The sequence below is a fragment of the Rhipicephalus microplus genome, chromosome X, assembly GCF_043290135.1.
Source record: "Rhipicephalus microplus isolate Deutch F79 chromosome X, USDA_Rmic, whole genome shotgun sequence".
NCBI classification, from domain to species: Eukaryota; Metazoa; Arthropoda; class Arachnida; order Ixodida; family Ixodidae; genus Rhipicephalus; species Rhipicephalus microplus.
The window spans coordinates 53,085,508-53,107,786 of record NC_134710.1 but is presented as its reverse complement, the minus strand read 5'-3'; the positions used below and the strand labels follow the sequence as shown (position 1 = coordinate 53,107,786).

Genomic DNA, 22,279 nt, shown 5'->3' with positions numbered 1-22,279 from the left:
AGAGTCTTCGCTTCCTCCTGTTTTCCTTCAGTGATTGCTTTGCCACGACGTCCAAAATGAAACCGACACCCGTCGCAGAGCACAGAATCATAACAGAGCCCAGCGAAAGGCCTGTTCGACAAACTGCTTATCGAGTTTCCCGCAGCGAACAAGACGCCATCCACAACCAAGTACAACAAGCGCTTGCTGACGACATCATTCAGCCATCTGCAAGCCCATGGGCATCACCGGTTGTGTTGGTGAAAAAGAGAGACGGCACATTGCGTTTCTGTGTTGATTATCGCGAACTGAACACCGTGACAAAAAAAGACGTTTATCCCCTTCCTCGCATCGACGACTCACGCAACCGCCTTACAACCGATATTTTTCACCCATGCATCACGCAGTGGTTACTGGCAAATTGAGGTCAATGAGCATGACCGGGAAAAGACCGCCATCATTACTCTTAATGGGCTCTCTGAAATCGAGGTGCTTCCTTTTGGACTGTCCTCTGCTTCCGCGACTTTTCAATGAATGATGGACACAGTTTCGTGCGGTCTCAAGTGGCAATCGTGTCTTGTCTATTTAGATGATGTCGTCATCTTTTCTGCTGACCAAATCCTTCGACACGCACAAGTAATGATGACACTAGCCACGCAACAGCCAGAAACCCACTATAAGCTCGTGTCAATATAAATTATTTATTTAAAAAGCAGCTTTTTTTTCTAATAATAAACTGATAGGCCAAGACACCTGCAATTGTTTTGATTAGTTCAGCCAGGAAAAACAAATGTACCAGGTCTGTAAACGCACGCAACAAAGGCAAGTAATGAAAATGTGTGCACAGCAAGCTAGCTCAGCAAGCTAGCCGAGTGAAGATAGTGCACCCACAATAGTCCTTGTGCCTTCACAAAAGCACACTGGTTTGGGTTACACAAGAACTACAAATAAAACCATACTTTTGGTAATTTTTTTCGTTCAGTGGCCATATAACATACTTCTATTCCGTTTTCCTTGTTACATCCTGCTTGAGGCGCGGTCCACGCCAGAAGCTCCTACGTTTTTGAAATTTGGTCAATGAAAAGTGCTCGTTGCAGCCTATAGAGTGTAAACAAGACAAATGCAGCAGTTGGCCTAGTTTACGTAGAAATCTAAAGAAATCATTAGTATTTTCTGGGTATTTCGAGCAGAAAAATTTAAGAACTTAAGCGACCTTCTGGCTAAAAGTTGCAAAGAGGTTGTATATTCAATTTATTTCTTACGCGAGTGGAAAAATCCCTAGAATTTTTTGGGTATATTGAAGAGGAAATTTTAAGCACCTTAGCGACTTTCTGGCTGAGAGCCGTAAAGGGGTCGTTTATTCCATTTATTTTATTTGCGAGAATGTAATAAAAAAAACCATCTCACGAAAAAATAAAAAAAATTTGATTTATAGGCTTCTAGCGCTGACATGAATTAATTAAATTGATGAAAGTAAATGATAAACTTTTGTGTTTTGAGAGTTGAAGCCACATGTTAGTCATTTTTGCATCCAATCCAAGTCACATAATGGCTGTGTGTGTAGAGTGAAAAAAAAAAAACTGATCGTCTATGTGAGCCCTGTTTTGCGTTCTGTGGCATATAAATCTGCAAGAACAATCTAATTGCGATTACCGGGGAGTATTTTCGTAGCTGAAAGATATGGCAAGCTGCAAAGTGGAATCACAACACCATTGCTTTACTCAGGTGAAAGTGACACCCAATCTGTTTGTCTGGCATGTCAAACGCAACCGCCACATCTCTCTGGCGCTTGTCGTAGGTCACGTCCCATAGCCAAACGTAACAACAAAGGTCGCTGGCTCAGCCGGAACTGCCATTTTTCATATTCCATTTGCGACAGATTCACTCACTGGCTGTTCCACTGTAGCGTTGAACCGATTCCGTTTATTTTTCCATAATAAGCGCCTAGTCCTCATTTTGACATTACCACGATTTGAGCTTCTGAACCGTCACTTGATTGACAGGTTCAACGACCAATCAGCATCTATTTTTTCATAATGAGTGCACACTTGCAATTTGAGACATCACCAAAATTTGGGCTTCCCACTCGTCACTTGACAGACAGGTTGAACTACCAATCGGGGAGCGCCAATGGGAGCCAAAAAAGGAATAAGGAACACGAAATAGCAGTTCGTTATATGGCCACAGGAGCTATCCAGTGCACAATTACAGCTGCCACCAAGATCAGCAGCACAAGTGTTTTAAAAAGTCTGAGGCCAAATTATACGCAGGCTAAAGTTATGTAGGAAGAGAAAAGAGCTTGTCAATAAACTGAGACTAAAACTAATTTAGGTAGGTGTCTTTATCTGTAGGAAAATTTTTTCAATGGCACAGGATATATAGCACAGGAAAACCCGAAGGGTGCAAATGTAGCAGGGGCTCCACCCTTGAATAAGTAAATGAATAAATAAATAAATAAATAAATAAATAAATAAATAAATAAATAAATAAATAAATAAATAAACAACATTCAATGATATTAATAAATTAAAATGGGGCAATTATTTTGTGACTTATCTAAAAGAGCCAAATCCGAATTTTACGACTGAATTCTAGCGATAGTAGATTATGTACACTTTAATTGCAAAATGGCTTTGAGGTATATTGATACCATGAGTGCAACAATGAAAAAAATTATGGGAGTAGGGAGTAAACTCGACCATACTGACACTAGCAAACGACTGCGTTTTCCTCAGTTTATGCTTAGTAGAAGTTTTGCTTTTATAGAAGAGCGACATTTGTACAACTGGCTCTCAATTAAATTATGATATGAAACTATGAGCACGTTTGCAACAAAATAGTAAAACAAGTGTGATCATTAATATTGTGTCCACCTTTGTGGATACCGAGGCAATTTTAGTCCCTTCTTTCTGCATCTGCCTTGTTATGACACTAAAACACTGAAATGCAAATTTTGGCCGGTATGCCGAGCCCCATAAAAAACTCATGAAAACGAATTTCACATGCACTACGTAAGTGAATAAAGATTTTGGTCTTACCACCCTGAAGCTCTCCTTTAGCAGCAAGCTCCTTGAGTGCCTCATGCTCCCTTTTGCTTTGGTCATCCTTGCTCAGCAGATGCTGAATAGCTCGACTTCTGCCAGCAGTACGTGAAACTTGAGGCACTTCAACAGCCATCACTGGCAACTGTGGTGCAGGGCTGCTGACACGATGCCCTAGGGGTACATCCTCCTTGACGTCGCAGTCTTGCTGCTTTGGTGGTGCATCTGGTACTGCCCTGGAAGGTAGAGAAGGACGCTTGCCCCAACCCCAGTGGGTCATTCCAGAACCCTTTACTGTATGGTCCCATTTCTCCTGTTGAGAACTGTTGCTCCCTGTCCAGTCTGAGCCTTCGAACCCTGCAGGCCTGTCTGACGACTTTACTTCTCCTCTGTTTTGTTGCATTGTGGCGGCATTTTCGGAGGGCTTCGAGTGAAGGTCGGCGAAGTCCTCATCGTAGAATCCAGGGTTCCCAAGGTGGCTCCCAGCCCTGGTGCTGCGACCACCACATGCTCCTTCACCGCGTCCTGACCCTGACTGGGGAGTGTAAGCCTCTTCACCTTCCCAGCTGTGCTCGTATTTGTTAGGCCTACTACCATAGTGTTGACGTCTTTGAGCTCCAGGAGGCATCAGTTCTGAACGAATATCGTAGCCATATATGCTCACAAGCTCCTCACTTGATTTAGGTCCCTGCTCCTCCTCACGATACATGTCATGGTCCCAAACACCTTCTTCATGCCAGAGCTTCTTTGGTCGGCGAGAGCCCCTGCCATAAAAAAGGAACACAACTTGCAAGATATGCAGGATGGAAGCGGGCTTCAGTCTTTTTGGAGCAGCTTTGGGAGCAGTAATAATGCGATTTTGGAACAGTTTTAGAGCAATAAAAAAGGAGTTTTGGAGCTGCTCTGGGGCTGCAAAAGGTGTGTTCTGGAGCATCGAAATTCAGTTTTGGAGCACATTTCTCGGGCCACACATCACTGTTAATTAAATTTTTGCATTCTGGTCAACACAAAAAATTTCAGTGGTTTTCACTAGGCATGCGATGCTGATCAAGTGACCAAATTTACCCGAAATTCATATATATAAAAAAACTCCCAAGCATATCCCCGAGGGTGAACATGGTTAAGTGCGAATGCATGGGGTGATGGTAGCGTTGCCTCCGGGACATCCATCGCACGACCCGCTCTCGATAGGAGACTGAGAGAAAAGGTTGGCGCGCGAAAGAGAGGGGTGCGCATGCAGCTGCAGCGAGCGAGAAGAGCGGAGGAGCGAGCGAAGGGGGAGGGGGACGCGCGCAGCGGCGTTAAAGGTATAAGGCGCGTTACTGACACCGATATCAGCGTTGCGTCCGTGGCTTATTCGGTAGAGCATCGTGCTGCGGCCTGCCAAGTCCTCTTTCTTTTGAAGATAGAGAGAAGACTGCGGACGCCGCCGACGGCGGTGGATGGTTTGGGGTCGCTTATGAAGTGTATTCACACATAAAACCTTAGAAAATCAAATGTGAAAGCCCTGCAACTAAATAAAAAACATAAGTGGCATTCTAGATGGCTACTAGACCTCAGACGAATGAAAAAAAATTGGTGTTAAAATGTTGCAATGTTCAAAATGTAATTATAACAATGCATCTAACATGAACAGCACCTGATGACATTTGGTGTTTTTTGGCGCAAGGGCCAATTGATAGGCAAAAAGCGCCAGTTCATTGGACTAGAGATGTGGACAATGATTGTGATTAGCGGCTGTATAAGGGCCTTAAAATTCCTGGTGCTAAGGTGGGTAAAAACATAGTGGTAATAAAATCATGACTATGTCATGAAATGAGTGTAGTATCAATGGACGACGAAAGTTTGTGACATTGAAAACCGTGATGGACATGTGTAGCACTAGCATAAGTGCCTCGATTGTTCACATGTGTCGGTGAGGTGGCCGAGTGGTTGAGGCAATGATTGTTCACATCCTTGTGTCCAAGAGTCGTGAGGGAAGTGCTTTGTTCAGTGTAGCCACCACAGCGGAGACCTCTCTAGAAATGTCGTGCTACGGAATACTCGAATATATCACATGAAAGGTACATAGTTCTCTCAGAAAAGCAAACAACAATTTATGTGTGAAAAGGGGTTCCCTACTAACGAACATTACTGGGTGAAGTGGCACCTGTTGTCGGCAGGATAATGGAAAGTGTTGTCTTCTCAGCGTGTCTAATTATTTAAACTGGGCTAAAATGTGAAGTATGGTGAGTGTTTCTCCACATCTATCACACAAAGGTGGATCGCCGTCATACAAACTAAATGAATGTGTTGTGTGTGCATGTCCTGTTCTTAACCTGGTAAGTATTACTTCTGTGTGGTGTGATTTTGATACCAGCGGCCAATAAACAAGTTGCGGCTTGATGACATGCAATTTATTAACTGTGTGTGTGTCCCATGTGCTCTGCCAATAACCCCTGAGCTTTCATTTTAGAAAAGGTTTGAAGTCGAGTGCTGGAACTGGTATTAATGTATTCGTAGCGGTTTTGTTGGTGGATTCAGCTAGCTGGTCCACCAGAACGTTGCCTTGTATTTCACGGTGTCCTGGCACCCAGCAGACTACAGCATGCTGCTTGGAGGAGTAGACTGTGCATAAGAGTGAATAAAGCGACACAACGACAGAGTTTTTGTGCTTTTTATAAAGTTTTTCAGAGCTTTTACTATGCTTAGGGAATCTGTATATATTATTGCCTTTTGTAGTTTTATTTGTTTAATGTGTTTAACGGCCGCAAGTATTGCATAAGCTTCGCTGGTGAAAATGGGTGAATCAAAGTGCAGAACGTCGGCTTCCGAAAAGGATGGGCCAACAGCTGCGTACGAGACAGAAGTGTTTGTCTTTGAGGCATCCGTAAAGTACTCTGGACATGTGTATTTCTATTGCAGTTCTAGGAAATATGTCTGAATATGTGCAATTGGTGCATGCTTCATAACCTCCAAGAAAGACATGTCGCAATCTATCGCCTGCCACTGCCACGATGGCAGACGTACTGCGGGAGCCATCAAATGGTGTTCAGGTGGCTCGCCAGTTTTCTTCGCTAGGCTCCTCACACACAGTGAGTACGGCTGTCTCATAGAAGGTTGTTTCGCAAACACAGCAAGGCTTGACATGTCATTAATTGTAGAATGTGATCGATGTTCCTTGTCTGTGTTCAAAGGGAGTTGCTGTACTCGAAGACACTTTTTTTATATTATTAATTCTAGAGCAACGAAACTTGAGCTGTTTATGGATCTTTTTATGCTTATTTCAAATATATAATTAGTTTTCTTGCAAGTTGCTCACTTTAAGTGAGAACCTTAACCCTTTTACGTCCTTTCTTTTCATCCCTAAACTTCCGTGATTTTTTTGCCATTCATAGTTAATAATGTTTCAATTAAATAAATAACCAATTAGAAAGCACATACAAAATACGTAATATGAATGAAAAATAATAGACATGAAAAGTCCATATTTCACCTACCATAGCAAAAGTTTACCTAAACTTTTTATTATAAGTTAAAATATTGAAATATAAACAAGATAGTTGTATTTGTCATACTGTAGAAAAAATTTGGGCAAAATTTAATGCAGATCCGATCACTAGAAATACCCGAAGAAGGAAGCACTTATTGCAAAAAATGACAAAAGTTTGGTTTTGGTAAAAACGAGTTTTAAAGTTGAAATTGAGTGTTCATTTATGAAAGATGTCTATAAGTTCGATAAAATTTGCACATAAAAAAGAACAGTCCTTCTTGTAGTGGCTACTGTCTCTAAAACACGCCAGCACCATGAGTTTGTCTTTCTCAGCTTTTTCGAGCCGACTCCTCACAGACATTGCGCTCACAGACAGGGTCATGAAACGCTTGTCAAACGTCTTCCACTCCATCTGGCAGAGCTTTGTGCCGATTGCAAGCTAGAAAGAAGTTCGACAGGATTGCGAAATCTTAACTTAGTCCAGTGTTGAAAGACACAACAGTGCCGATGTCATTTTGCGGCCACGTTTATGTCGCATGCCATCGTGCATATTGGCAATGTCATACCACCTAAGCTTCCTCACTGTGAGCTCCTTCGACTTCGAGAGATTGGGACTGACATCATTCATTGCCGCATCACAAACTTTTGGGGTGATGGCTGGTCATGACTTTTGATGCATTCACTTTTACAAGGCAACAACTGCTGCAAATCGGACCAGCTGCTCGTAGCCTATTCCTACAGAGCGCGACCCCAATGCAGCTTTCACACGCGAACAATGCTTTTTTCATTCATAACGGAGATAAATATACTAGAAAAGCATTGTTTAGCTACGCTGCTCGACAAGACATGAACTCCGCAAGTAGGCTTTACAGCACATACAGGCGCGCAGCAGCCAATAAATGTTCCCGATCCATACCACGTGATAAGCCAGTCATGGCACTCGAAAAACGCGCAAAAGCATGCTTCTTTTTATTATTTATTCCACCGCATCAGGGAGAGAAATTGTCATTATTTGAAGAGTGAGGCTCGACTCTGCCTCATGCGATCGATCGACAATTTCGAGCGGCAACACATTATCGGCAGCAAGGTGCTCGAAGACTGCACACTTTGGGCCTTTTAACAGGCACCTTGTGCTCTTTAAACGCAAATTTAAAGCATTTCTGATTAAGTCTTGATATGTTTTTTTTTTTTCAAAACCGTAGAGTTACTAATCTTATCACAACAGGCGAAAATAAAAAATCGGTAATTTTAAAGAAAACTCGTGTTTTTTGACCCGCATCTCCCCTTAAGATAATATTTACTCAGCGCGAAGAGATTATAAATTATCTAGTCCGCTTTTGCTCTTCATTCGATCGTGACCAGTCAGGCTTAGGCCGAATCTCTGCGGTCGTTCACCGTATTGACACGAAGTAGGGATGACGGGCTGTCCGAGGGATCGCACACATAAATGGCAGCGTGACCGTTGCGAAAAACGACGGCGAAGAACGGAATAAAACTACAAATGTGATGACCTACATCGCACCTTGAATGATGACTCGTGCAGTGCACAAAGCTGAAGGCTGAATATGATGGGACGTAGCTGTCTGCATAGATAGGCGGTAAGTTGCGTGGTCACTTTCTTCAAGTTTCGGCACAGTTTCTCGCTAATTACAGATATGGCAGCTCCAGTGTCAACAAGTCCATGCACCTTAATGCCATCAATATAGAGTTCGATTTCGTTCGGGGGAAAGCAGATAGGTCTTGAAATTTTCGCTGCCAACGCAGTTCTTGCCTCCGGAACTGCGCCCGTCAGTTTTCCTCTCGCGGTGGGTTGTTGCGTCGTAACATTGGAGAAATTGATCGACGACGAGGAGAAGGTGAACGGCTTGAGCCGATGGTCGGCGACCGGGACGTATGTCTAGAGGTGGATCGGCAGGAACGGGATATCGCGGCTGAGTGGGCATGGTGCGCATGTAATGTGAGGCCTCTGCAATGTTATGAGAAGGGAAGCTGCGATGACGGCAGTGATGAGCTATGTGGCCTGGGATGCCACATAAAAAACATATCGGCCGATTATCCGGAGTGCGCCATTGGCTGACGGTAGGGGCACTGTTCGCTGAATAAGGTACCGTAAATGGTTGTGCAGGCGGCGGCATCATATAAACGTTCTGACCTGTTTGGTATACAGCCGGAGACGGGACGGTCAGCGAGCGGGAAGGTGGCGTCGACGAATAAACGTGGCGAGTAGCTTCGTAGATGTCCGGAGACGCTGGCGCACGTGGCCGAGCAACTGCGGCTGCATACATTAGCGGTGCGGTAACAGTTGGTGGAACCTGAGCTGGCGGCAATGCTTCGGCAACTTGCGATTGAATGACCTGGCGAAGGGAAGGTGACAAGAATGCCATCGACTCGGTAGTTCTTCCCGGACAACACTCGATGTCCTGAGGTCATCCTCATATGGTACAATCGTCCTCGCACAGTTTTCATCGACCTTAGTACTTACTGAGGACGACACAAGCTGGTTTGCCCCGGAAACGTCTTTTCGAGTGCTTTCTAAGGACAACAATTGGTCCGGAAAAGGTCCTGTTAAGGATCTTTCGGGGATGACAAAAGCATTGCACTGAGCCCTTTGATATATTTCCTAAATACCTTTGCATACCAAGTAGATGCATTTCATACGTGAACACTTTCTCCACAAGCTTGTTTCTTACAGTCATAAAGTTATTGTATATTTTCGCGTTTTTTTTTCAGCAAATTTTCAAGTTATGCGTTGTGCCTAATGAGACACATATAATCGATTGGCTTAGGTATCGAACCTGGTATTGTGAAATGTCCATTTGAAACAAGTGTTCTTAAAGTCACAGCCTTAAATCGGTCATTATATTCTCACGTTGACGTATTCATAAAAAGTGCTTCCTGCCTCCCCCTTTTCTTGGCGAACTGACTGGACAGTGGTATATGTTCATAACTAGTGTTAATAAAGTGTAATATTAGCGTAGTTACAGAAACAAGCAAAGTAACAGCTGCCGCACCCATAGAATAAATGCTGCTAGCGATCACCAAAACGGTAGTAATAACAACACGTTGGGGATTGACAGCACAGCTCAGCTAAAATTTATTACTGAAATACTGCACAGCCCGAGTCGTCACTGGCTCTTTATTTTCTAGAGAAGCATGACAAAATCTGAAAGTACTCAAGTAAAACAGTACTTTCACATCCATTCTTGCACGAAGTTAACGCTCAAACTTTGATAAGATTCGCACAACATGTCTTGTGGGCGGTGAAGTCACTGCATTATGCTCAAAATTTTTTTTCAGTAAAGACAGAGTCAGCAAGCAAAACGAAGAGCAAAAGGTTCTTTCAAACAAAGAAGGGTGAGGGTGAAAGCAAGCATGTGGGGGTGATGTACATTTACTGGATAAGCCAAACTCTCTTCTGGTAACTTGAAAAAATGTCACCATCGGCGCTACTGTACAAACTTGCAGGCACACTCAGCCACATTCTCGCGTGATGTAGCTCATATCGAGCGCGATAGTACACCACCTTGCGGAACTCCTGTTTTTTGGACAAATGATTGGGAGAGAACACTGTCCACTCGGACAGAGAATGTCCGATTTGACAAGTAACTTTGGATTATGGTAAACATTCTGCCATGCACGCCAAGGTGGTACAGGTCTCTTAGTATTCCAAAGTGCCATGTTGTATCGTAAGCCTTTTCGATATCGAGGAACACAGAGAAAAAATATTTCTGTGGACGAAAGCGTCTCTGATCTGTGCCTCCATATGAACAAGGTGGTCGGTGGTGGATCTACCCTCTCAAAATTCGCACTGAAATGGGTCGAGCGAATTGTTTGTTTCAAGGACATGTACAAGTTGGCAGTTTATCATTTTTTTGAAAAGTTTGCACAAGCAGCTTGGAAGTGCAATAGGCCTATAACTCGAAACTGAGGAAAGGTCCTTTCCCTCTTTCGAAATGGGAATAATTATAGCCTCTTTCCAGGAAGTACGGATAGCGCCAGAAAACCAGATAGCGTTGTACAAGCAAAGTAGGGTTTTTTGCATTTCAATTGGTAGGTTTTCTAACATTTCCTACACTACACCATGAGAACCTGTGGCGGAATGACTGCAGAAGTTTAGTGACGTTTGGAGCTCGGCTAAGCTGAAAGCTAGGTTGTATGCTTGGTGGTTTGAGTTCTGGTTTGTACTTTTCAATTCTTGTTTTTTATCTTTGGAAGGCTTCACTGTAGTGCGAAGAGCTGGAAAATTGTTCGAAGTGTGCGCCAAAGAAGTGTGCTTGATCTTCTAAGCTGTCACCTTGTGTGTTAATGAGAGGAAGTGAATGTACTTGTCTTCCTGCTATTCTAACAATGTTCCATACTCTAGCCTCCTGTGTATATGAATTGATGCCCGATATGAAGTTGTGCCAACTTTCCCTTCTGGCCTGGAAGCGCAACCTCCTGCCTTGGGACTTTATGTCTCAAAATTTGTAAGGTTTTCTGCTGTCAGAGAGTCTCGAAGCAGCTTTCCTGGTTTATTTTGCTTTCTACGTGCATTCTGACACTCACTGTTTCATCAAGGGACGTATTGCCTGGTAGACTGTCCAGTTTGTGGGATATACTTTGTTGCAGCATCAATAAAAAGTGCTGTCAAAAAGTCTACAGCTGCATCTATACTTAATTGACATATGTCCGACCAATTTAAGCAAGTAGCTTTTCTGAACTTTTTGTCTGTCTGCCATCTGGGAGCATGTGGAAGACCTTTGTCTATTGGTGTACTTAGAATGATCGGAAAGTGGTCATTTCCAAAAGGATTGTTGATCACTTTCTATTGAAGCAGGAGTAGAAGCGATGGGGACACAATGCTAAGTCTATGCATGAGTAGGTTTTGTTGGCGAGGCTAAAGTATGTTGGCTCTTTGATGATGATATGTAGGTTTTAATGGCGCAAGGGCCATGTCTTGGCCAAAGAGCGCCATGGAAAAAGATGGAAGAGTGGCATTGATTTGCAATGTAACAATGACATGTGAAGTATATCAACTAAGATGATGCTACAGGGCTGTATAAAGGCCTGAAATTGCTCACGTTAAGGCGGATAAAACATAATATATTAAAACCAAGTGAGTTATGTGAAATAAATAACTAAAGACTAATGGCAATACTCATAGTAAAAGAATAAGGAAAACTTTGGGACGGAGATATTATTTAGAACATTTGTCTCATCAGTGCCCTTGAACACAAGAGCCGCGAGGCAGGGTGCTGTCTATGCGGCTACTGCAAGAGCAATCTTCGAATGGAGGCCGTGCTACAGGTCACCACGAAATGTAGTGTTAAAACTATGTACTTCTTTTAAAAATGCCAACAATGATCTCTGTTCAAACAGAGCATCCCTACCGATAAATATATAAGGGTGCAGTGGAAGCTGCTATCGATACGGCAGTAAAAAATGTTTTTTTCTGATAGCATCCAACTCGCTGTACTGGACAAGGATGTGGAAAACTAAGTGCTTCACCACATTTGACACATCTAGGTTGTTCACCACCCCACAGAAGGTATAATTGTGTGCTGTGTGTGTGTCCTATTTGTAGCCTGGTAAGTGTTACTTGTCTGTAGCGTGACTTAGATACTGGCCGCCAATTTTTAAGTTTGGGTTTAATAATATGTAGTTTATTTTCAGTCTGGCTATCCCATAGGCCTAGCCAATATGCTCTGAGGCTTTGTTTTTCGGAAGTGCTTCATGCCAAGTGCAGGGACAGTCAAAGATAGGTTGGTGGCAGCGTTATCGTGCGCAGATACAGCTAGCCGATCCGCGGCCACGTTTCCAGCAATCTCGCGGTGCCCTGGCACCCAGCACACCACAACATGCCATTTCAGTGCGTAGATCGTACATAAAAGCGAGTAAAGCGATACAAGCACAGGATTTTTATGTTTTTTCATTGTTTTCATAGCTGTTACAACACTCAAAGAGTCCGTGTATATAACCGTGCGTTCTAGTTTTAATTCCTTAATATGTCTCGCAGCCACAGATAGCGCACGAGCTTCTGCCGTGAAAATGCTTGTTTGTGGGCTCAGAATACCGAAAGCTGAAAAGGATGGCCCAAAAGCTGCATAGGACACAGAAGTGAGAGACTCTGAGGCATCTGTAAAAAATTCAGGGCAAGCGTATTTGTGTTTAAGTTTCATGAAGTATGTGTGTATATGTGCAATAGGTGCATGCTTTGTCACGTCCACAAAGAATACATCACATTCTATCACCTGCCACTGGCACGGCGGTAGGTGTGCAGCAGGAGCCATGATTTACTGTTCAAAAAGCAGCACACCTATTATCTCGGCTAGGCCCCTCACGCGAAGTGAGTAAGGCTGCCTCATAAAGGGGCGTTTTTCAAAAAGTGCAGAACTAGACAGATCACTAAGTATGGAATGAGTAGGGTGTACCTTATCGCCATTCATTTTCAGGTAATAGATAAAAGACATGTATGACCTCTGCAGGTAGAGTGACAACTCATTCGACTCAGCGTAAAGGCTCTCTTCAGGGCTCGTTCGATAGTCACCTGTAGAGAGTCGGATGCCCAGATGATGTACAGGATCTAGAATCTTCAATGTGATTGGCCAGGCTGAATTATGTACTATTGCCCCATAGTCATGACGTGAAGGTACCACGCTTTTGTACATATTTATGAGACACTCTCTGTCGCTACCCCGGGATGTGAGCGAACGTAACTTCAGGATATTCATTGTTTTCGTGCATTTATTTTTAAGGCCTTTGATGTGTTATATGAATGTTAGTTTTGCATCCAAGATTATACCTAGGAACTTATGTTCTGTGCTTACGGGTAGGCGTTCGCCTTTCATGACAATCTGAGGATCAGGACGTAAGCCTCTTTTCCGTGTGAACAGGACACATGTGCTTTTTTGTGGGTTGACTTTGAACCCATTTTCATCAACCCATTTGGACACTTTGTTTAAAGCAAGCTAGACCTGTCGCTCACAAAGGCCGAGGGAACACGATTGAAAAGCTATCTGGATGTCATCAACATATGTGAAGTAGAATATGTTATGGGGGATGTACTGATGGAGAGAGTTCATTTTAATAATAAAGAGTGTGCAGCTCAGTACCGCACCCTGTGGTACTCCGGTTTTCTGTACAAATGTTCGGGACAAGACATTGCCCACTCGAACTCGAAATATGTGATCGTACACGTAACTTTCGATGATATTGAACATATTACCACGTATACCTATATGTGAGAGGTCTCTCAATATCCCAAACCTCCACGCTGTATCATAGGCCTTTTCCATGTCAAGAAATACAGATAGAAAAAGCTGGCTATGGACAAAGGCTTCACGTATGCATGTCTCACTTCGTACGAGATGATCGGTGGTGCATCGGCCTTCTCTAAACCCGCACTGGATGGGTCTAGCAGTTTGTTTGATTCTAGAAAGTTGAGTAGGCGGCAATAATCATTTTTTCAAAAACTTTACAGATGCAACTGGTTAATGCTATAGGCCTGTAATTTGATGCAGATGACAGATCCTTACCCTGCTCCAAAATCGGAATTATCACAGCTTCCTTCCAAGAAGAGGGGATCACACCAGAAAACCAGATAAGATTGTAAAGGGAAAAGAGAGTTTTTTGTGCTTCGGAGAGTAGTTGCTTCAGCATCTTATACATTATGGTGTCAGGACCTGGGCAAGATGTGTTGCAACAGTTCAGTGCTCTTTGCAATTCTGCTAAGTTCAGTGCTCTTTGCAATTCTGCTAAGCAGAATGGCTCATTATAAGCCTCGATTTTTTAAAATTTCCTATCTAGGTTTTGTTGTTCCACCTGTGCTTTGTATTTTTAGAATGCGTCAGAGTAGTGTGAAGAGCTCGATATATTTTCGAATTGTTAACCAAGAAAGTTGGCTTGGTGCTCCAAGCTTTCTCCGAGGGTATTTACTAATGGGAAAAAATATGTTTGTTGGCCTTTAATTTTCTGGACTTCGTTCCACACTTTTTTTTCATCTGTGTACGAATTGATGCTCGTAATAAACTTTGTCCAGCTCTCTCGTCTGGTTTGTCTGCATGTTCTCCTTGCCTTCGACTTGACCTGCTTAAAATTTTCCAGGTTTTCTACTGTTGGAACATCACAGAGCGATGCGCACGCTTTGTTCTGATTCATTCGAGCTTTCCTACAGGCATCATTCCACCATGAGACTCGCCGTTTAGAACTCATTTCGCTCGTTTGAATAATGCACGTAGATGCGGCATCAAGAATAAAAGCTGTAAAACACGCGACAGCGTCATCTATGGTCAGAGAAGACAACTCAGTCCATGTCATGTGGGTAAGAGCTTGGTACTGTTCCCAATCAACTGAGTCAAGCTTCCACCTTGGAACCTGCGAAGATAGTTGGCCTTTCTTTGGCACGCTCAAAATGATCAGGAAGCGGTCACTCCCACAAAGGCTTTTGAGAAGATTCCATTCGAAATTGGCTAAAAGTGATGGTGATGAAATGCTAAGATCTATCAAGGAGTATGAATTGTTTGCGAGGCTAAAATACGTAGGCTCTTTTGTATTTAAGGAACATAACCTAGAAGAATAAAGAAGCTCTTCAATGAGACGTCCTCGAGCGTCACAGCACATTGCAGCGGACGCGAGCGTCACCCCACAGGGAATTGTGTGCGTTAAAGTCACCTAAAATCAAAAAGTGTTCTGGGAGTTCATCTAATAATGATTCCAATCACGCTTTTAAGCTGATGGTGAGGTGCTATATACAGAGAGCAAAAGGTGATGAGTTTGTTAAAAAGTACAGCTCGAATGGCCACTTCCTCAAGGGCTGTCAGGAGCTTCATCTGCTGGCATGCCACACTTTACCAGCTATCATGATGATACGGCAGCATCTTCGCGGCCCTTCCAGAAAGTAGCTATTAGCAGAGAAAGTTCCTGTATTTAGGAGTTAGGTGTGTTTCTTGCACACACAGAACTTTTGGGTTGAACTTACTGAAAAGTTCTTGTACATCACCTAGCTTTCTGAGTAGTGCACTAACATTTAACTAAATGATTTTATCCATTATGAATTAAAAAAAAGTGCTGTGTGTAGAAATGATTGAGATTGGTTAATTTTACAGGGCCTTTGTGAGGCCCTGTAATTAGAGTTTTGTCTTTTTTGAAGCGGTCGACAAGAGGTCGCCGCTCCTTTGGCCCAACTGGCGCCATTTGGATAGAAGTGGTGTTCATAGCCTCCTGTGAGGCACTGTCCAAAGAGCGATCTAAGTGTCGCTTAGACTACGCCGCAGTTGACAAAGTCTATGCCACTACCGGGGAGGAGGTTGTTGGGGCCTCCTTGGTGTCCTCATTGCTGTGACTGCTGCCAGGGCTTGAAGGGGCCACCAGTTAGACTGGTTGGCTGTGGGCGCGGCAGCGCTGGCTGCTCCCACCAGAGGGGCAGGTGGCTTTGACCTGGGCACGCTAGACGTACAGGTAGCCGCCAAGGACCATTGTGGTGCCACCCCTCGATGCACCACTTCAGCGAAGGAAGTTCTCAGTGCGAAAGAAGATGAGACTCGCTGTCGTGCTTCGTTAACTTTTATGGTGATAATTTCTTTTTCTCTTTTCCAGGCTTGGCACGCTCTGGAGTATGCGGCATGGCTGCCTTTGCAGTTTGCACAGTGAACCTCATCATATTTGCACTCATCAGTACCGTGACCAGTTATGCCGCATTTACCACAAGTAAGCTGACCTCGGCAGGTCTGAGATGCATGTCCGAGTCACTGGGATATAAAGCAACGTCTCGGATTAGGAACGTACGGACGCACACAAAGTTTTACGTAGCCGGTTTTGAGTGTCTGGGGTAGAATGCTTGAATTGAAAGTAAGTATTAGGTGCTTTGTTGCGGTTTCAGTGTTGTTGCGTCTGATTTTTATGCGCTGTGCATGTGTTATGCCTTGGTCTTTCCATCCGTCAAAAAGTTCATCTTTGCTTATTGCCATAAGGTCTTGATCGGACGCTATGCCCTTCACGGTGTTCAGAGTACCATGTGTAGTAATTGATACAGGGATATTTCCAAATGCTACGAGGTGTGAAAGTTTGTTTACTGTTCTTTGTCTTTTATTTCGAGGAAACTGTCCTCACTTGCCATCTTTGTGCCTTAATAGCCGGTCCCAAAGGTGTCTTTTAAGCACTTGGCCACGAAAAAAGGTGATATTGCTCTGGCTTTAGTTGATATTTCTTCACACTGAAGAACATGGTATCTTGGGAAACTTTTAGGGTTTTGGGAGAAAAACAAAGAGGACGCATCGATGCGAAGCCTTTTCAGGGCACGATCGGTTACAGGAGGGTTCTGAGATTCAATGAAAAATGGCTTCTTCTGCAGAAAAATGGCTTCTGTGACAGATACAGGTGTGGTTCCGAAAGAGGTGAGTTTTGAGAGATTTTCGTACTGCGCCTTGCTTTGTACTGCGAGAAGGTTGCCACTAGCCTGATAACGTGTACCGAGGGTATTGTTGAGGCATTTTGATTTTTGAAATGAAGCGATTTTTCTTGAGTTGTTTTGTGTTTCACAGTCAATCACATGGAAGTGCGGAAAGATTTCTCTGTGTTTTAGGAAGACATTCAGCATTCCTTTGGTGCACACTCTGTTAAAGGGAGGGCAATCAGACAGTTTGGGCAATAGAACAGAGGCCATAAAATATATATAAAATAGGCAGCCATGCCAGCTGCCCACAACTGAGCCCTACATAGGGACGCAGCAGTACAATGATAAAAAGGCATGCCAGCACCAGCTGTACAAAGCCCAAAGCCACTATAACCCAATATTATGTGACCAAGACAAGGCACATACACAAGGTTAACCCTTGCCACCTGGAAGATGGAAGTAAACAGAAATGAGGAGACGACAGGAAAGATTGAAAGAGAAAAAAGACGGAGATGTAGGAAGAGAGAGATGGGAAAAGGCGACTACCGGTTTCCCGTGGGTGGGTCAGCTCAGGGATGCTGTCTACGTGAAGCTTGGGCCAAAAGGGTGTGTTGCCTCTGCCGGGGGGCCTGAAAGATTAAATCACACGGATCCCCCTATACACGGACGCGGCAAAGCCATGCCCCAGGCTAGGCGTGGGAGAGTTCGAAACCCCCCGCTAGCTCGGGTCCGTGGTGTTCCTACACACCAAATGCCTGCTTCCGCAGATGCCCCTGTGGGGAATGAACAGCAAATCAAGACTAGAGATGAGCTACTATATAACAAAGTTATCTTAATAGTAAACCAATAGGGCTCTATACAAATGTAAAAAACTTATGTTCCAGTCATTAAAGTGCGACAGCCGACACATGAATCACGAGGAATTTGAGATGCGTTCGCCCTGCTATTGCTAGACAATTAAGTGAATTTTTTTTATTACGTTAGGAATTGTATAGACACTCGACGGGTTTTTGCCGTTGCCGCCATGTTTTGCGTAAACTACAAGTTGGTACCACTCCTCATGCACCGTGAGTTGGACCCGCAGGTAAAATTGTGCAAGTTGAGGTCATAAGTGCTACTCAAGCAGAGATTAAACGAGATGGCCTATCTACGCCTCTTAAAGGGTGCACGCGTCAGCATACCACCGCGTGTTAAAACTGTCATCAAATGCTCGAACAGAGACGAAACACGCTGCCCATCTTCAACAAGCATGAAAAGACATGGGGGAAACAGAGGGTTGCTCGATGAGCAGCAGCCGTGAACAATGATTCTATCTAAAGACGTAGTTGCGATAGCTAGAATGCCTCGATGCGCTCGTTTACCTCTGCTCGTGAATTGAGGCACTCTGGCAATAGCTGGCGTGCGCGATATTGACAAGCATCAGCGTCCAGCTTGCAAACTCTTCTATGTTGGTGTGCTCTCAACGGGAAGAGATTGTGCGAGAAGATCATTTCTCCTTGGAGTGTACGTACTTATTTTCTCTTACACCAGCATCTTGTAGTTATCAGTGTCGAAATGTCGGATCCAAAAGAGTTAGCTGTCAGCTTTCCCATTGTCACGAGGTTGTAATGTCAAGGAAGGCGCTGTTTTCATGAATTAACTTTTTATTTAGGCCAACCTGTGCCAGGAAAACGGAATGTCACTCTACAAGCAATACACGCTGCAGACTGGTAGCAGTGAACTTCGAGCATCGGCCGTTGTATCAGCATTTACACATGTGCCATCGAAGATTCCAGCGTTATTCCTAGAGGCCGTGTAATCTCATTGAAAGGTTCTAAGATTATCTAGATGGTCCCCAGTCATTCGGGTGCGATTGGCTCAAGGCAGAGTTACACGCGTAATGGTGCAGTAACTAGAATAGAAAGGAGCGTGCGCTATGACCACTACAACATTAAAAATTCACCGGTGGCACAGATTTTTTTTCAGCTTATATTGCAAAAAAAAAAACTCGCCGCACCGTTGCTGAGCAACTGCCGAGCACAGCACGCGCTCGCAGTTGTTCAGCAATGGTGCAGCGAGTATTTTGCAGCCCCACTGCCGTCTTTAAAAATTACCTGACAGCTTCGCTGTTAAAATATATGCAGAGTAGCATAATGAGGTATGCACGCAAGCTCCAACTTAACAAGAACCATGCATTATGTTCAGGTGGCGCAAAATTTATGCTGATCTGAAATACGACGTTTGATATGGACACCATTGGGTTCTTTGTGTAGCTGACGCGCGTAGCTCGGTCAATGCGAAAACTCTCAACTAAATTTGCCATTGCACGTGCAAATAGCCGTTTAGGTGTGGCTTGGCACGGTAGGTCAGATTGGCGCATTATGGTGCAATTAGCGTAGCACTTTCACCCTTGAATATTGATTGATTGATAGGTTGGGTTTAACATTCCAAAACCACCATATGATTATGAAAGACGCCGTAGTGGAGGGCCCCGGAAATTTTGACCACCTGAGGTTCTTTAACGTGCACCCAAATCTGAGCACACGGGCCTACAACATTTGTGCCTGCATTGGAAATGCAGCAGAATACTTTAGCCACTAGACCATTGTAGCGGAGTCCACCCTTAGATATGACCTGATTCATATAGGTATAGCTATTTATACAATAACAGTAAATTATTAAAACTTAATGTTCAAATAGCATATGTGATTGCAAATAAAACATTAGTTGCAAGCTAGCAATGTGTGTGTGTCTCTCTTTTGGTGTCCTTGTTGTGATGCTTTATATCCCTATGAATGATGAACCCCAACCGACTAGCCCAGCAATGTGTGTTAAGAAAGATAAGGCAGCAATTCCACCCACAACTGATTACACAGAGAAAGCTTTCAAGGACTTGCTTTTAAGGGCTTGCAGAATAAGCAATAAAAGGATCATGCAAAAAATAACCCGTCAAACATGTGGCACTCACGTGTCATCTTCAGTTTTTTCTTCTGGTACCTCAGATGAATCTTCATCTCCTACCACTCGGTCATCATGCTGGTAAAATGCACCTTTCTTGGGGATGTACTGAGGGTAGCGCTTGTCTTCATCAAAGTCCAAAACTTTATCTTGGAGATCAGAGGGATCAACATTCTCCTGAAAGAAACATCAGGTTCATCTGATTTTACAGGTGGAGCTCACAGAGACCGAAGGAATAATCTTGTACTTTTGCTTTCCAGCTCATACAACTGCCCAGAAGTAGGCTCTACCGTTTTTACTTGCATAGTAGGTGCACTGCCACTTTGGTAGAAAGATATCAATTTTTTTTATTTACACGCATAATAAGTGCACCTTGAACTTGGGCATGATCAGTAGTTCTGTCCTGTATCAATACGATTGTATTTTGACCCCCTCGTACATTAATTGAAGCGAGAAGAAAATAAGAAAAAAGACAGTGGCAGCACTGCACCAGCTTCACGGGTCACGTAGTGGGAAAGGGCAGTTGCCTTTGTTTCAGAGTACATTTGCACATCGCGCTGGCGTGGCTCCTATCGTTAGACGGCTGCATGCCCTACGCATGAAACGTGCCATCACGTCCTTGTCAAATGCCAATTGAGTTTCTTGTTAGGAAAAGCATCGTCGTTATCACGTTTGCTACCTCATTAAAGCGTTCAGTTTTCCAACGCATGCTTTCGCCATTGCTGCCAATATCAGAATTGCACAAGCTCAGAAGACTTTTGTCGCCATCTATTTCCTGGCCGCAAACATAAACATTGTGTCATGCACGCTGCTCTTGGATCAGTGCTTGAGTGCCATCTTTTTGACGCCTAATCTTCATGTTGTCTTGTACAAGCTTCCCGACACATGACGGACCGTAGGCTAGGCTTTAATCACTGTTCATGCTTTTTGGTGGCGGTCGCAGGCAATCAAAGGTGTGGTTTTGACCGGAATCAATGTAAGTTGAACACGGTTATATCGAACCCACATATCCCGAATGTTCGAGTATATCGAACTCGCAAGTTATCCCCTTGAAGTTCGTTTGTAAAAGTATGGAAATTCACACTTTGATATCGAGCGGTATTTTTTCCTGTCTTCAGATATATCAAACCCCGCGTGAGCTGGAAGGCACACTTCAGCACTTGCCCCCTCTCTCCCTCGCGATCCTCACGGCTCCACGCGAGAGGTGGATGAAACGCTCGAAAAAGGTAAGGGTGAGAGGGCTCGAACTGCACAATCTCCAATTTGCGAAACGGCTTCTTTTTTTTCTCTTTCTCATGCATTCTCCGCATACTCAGGTGTCGGCTCAGAGAGCGGGAACGAAGGAGCCAACCTCCTCCTCCTTTCCCCTATTACTTTTTGTTCCTCCTTCGCAAGGCTTCATCAGCCAATCACAGCTCACGCTTTTTGCTATTGCCCTCGCAGGTATCCATCGCCTCGCAAGCACTTTGCTCCTCTCGAGCTATCGCGTCGCCTACGTACCACCGCATCTGCAGCATTTCTCTTTTGCATGCGTGGTGTGCAAAGCCGCTGCGGACTTGAAACGTTGACTTCTCGTATAGCTATGGCCAGTGTTGACAAGCGCAAAACCCTTGAAAATTACAACGAAGTTGAAGGCTATTCAGCGTGTTGAGGCGGGCGGAAAATGTTCGCCCATTGCGGATGACTTCGGGACACCACAAAGCACTGCATAACCTTGTGGAAACTAAGGCAGATATCACAGCAAAGGCGGTGCACTTCTGCCCACGGGAATGTAGAAAAGGCACTCTATGTTTAGTTTTTAGAAGCGCACACGAAGAATATATGATCGAGACTAGCGTTTTGAACATTTCCAAAACGAAGAAGCAGGCAAAGGTTAGCGATGATTTTTCACGCAAATAAAACATTCTGTTGCGGAGTGTGTGTAGAATTAGTTGTCATTCTTGAATGCACCTATTGTGGTGATAATCCTCTACAGATAAGCTCGTGGGGCCTCAATTTTTTTATATCGAATTTTTTATATATCGAACTACATTGAGATCTCCTTCGAGTACAATATATCCATGTTCGACTGTACCTCTGTTCAGTGGCTCTACTTGAAGTAAATGGGGCTTGGGTGGTGCTTGTAAAACTCAAATAGTGGTTTGGGATTCGATTGACACGTCTTAGATATGAGAAGCGAGCCCATGAAATCAAACGATCAGTACCGTTTAGCGCACAAAATTTCAGTTGTGATAATGCACATATTCGAGGTAGCCTGAAACGTAGTTGGTGAATTTAGACGAAGGCGTTTTTTCTTTTTGTGTGTGTTTTTTTCTCGCATTCAGTTCATTGGCAATGCAGGTCTATAGATGTTAATTTTTGGACATTTCAATGCACACCACATCGCACACCAAGATTCTCAGACATAAGTGACTGCATGCTTAACATGCTTTGCACTAGTGTAGCCTATGAAGAAAGTTGTTTCGGCTCTAATACGGGTAT

General features: G+C 43.8%; 1 protein-coding gene across 12 annotated transcripts in view; it reads right to left on the bottom strand.

The window, feature by feature from the left end:
• Window positions 1-22,279, bottom strand: part of LOC119176042 (uncharacterized) — a 475,621-nt gene that overhangs the window by 29,196 nt on the left and 424,146 nt on the right. For 7 of the 12 annotated variants that reach the window (XM_075881071.1, XM_075881082.1, XM_075881078.1 and 4 more), the window contains 2 exons: window positions 19,809-19,975; window positions 3,018-3,784 (listed from right to left, as the gene is read on the bottom strand). In XM_075881071.1, coding sequence (XP_075737186.1) covers window positions 3,018-3,784; window positions 19,809-19,975 — 934 coding nt within the window. Of the gene's footprint in view, window positions 1-3,017; window positions 3,785-17,407; window positions 17,491-19,808; window positions 19,976-22,279 lie in introns of those variants that run through there. The other 5 variants (XM_075881074.1, XM_075881076.1, XM_075881080.1 and 2 more) reach the window with 5 other exon arrangements.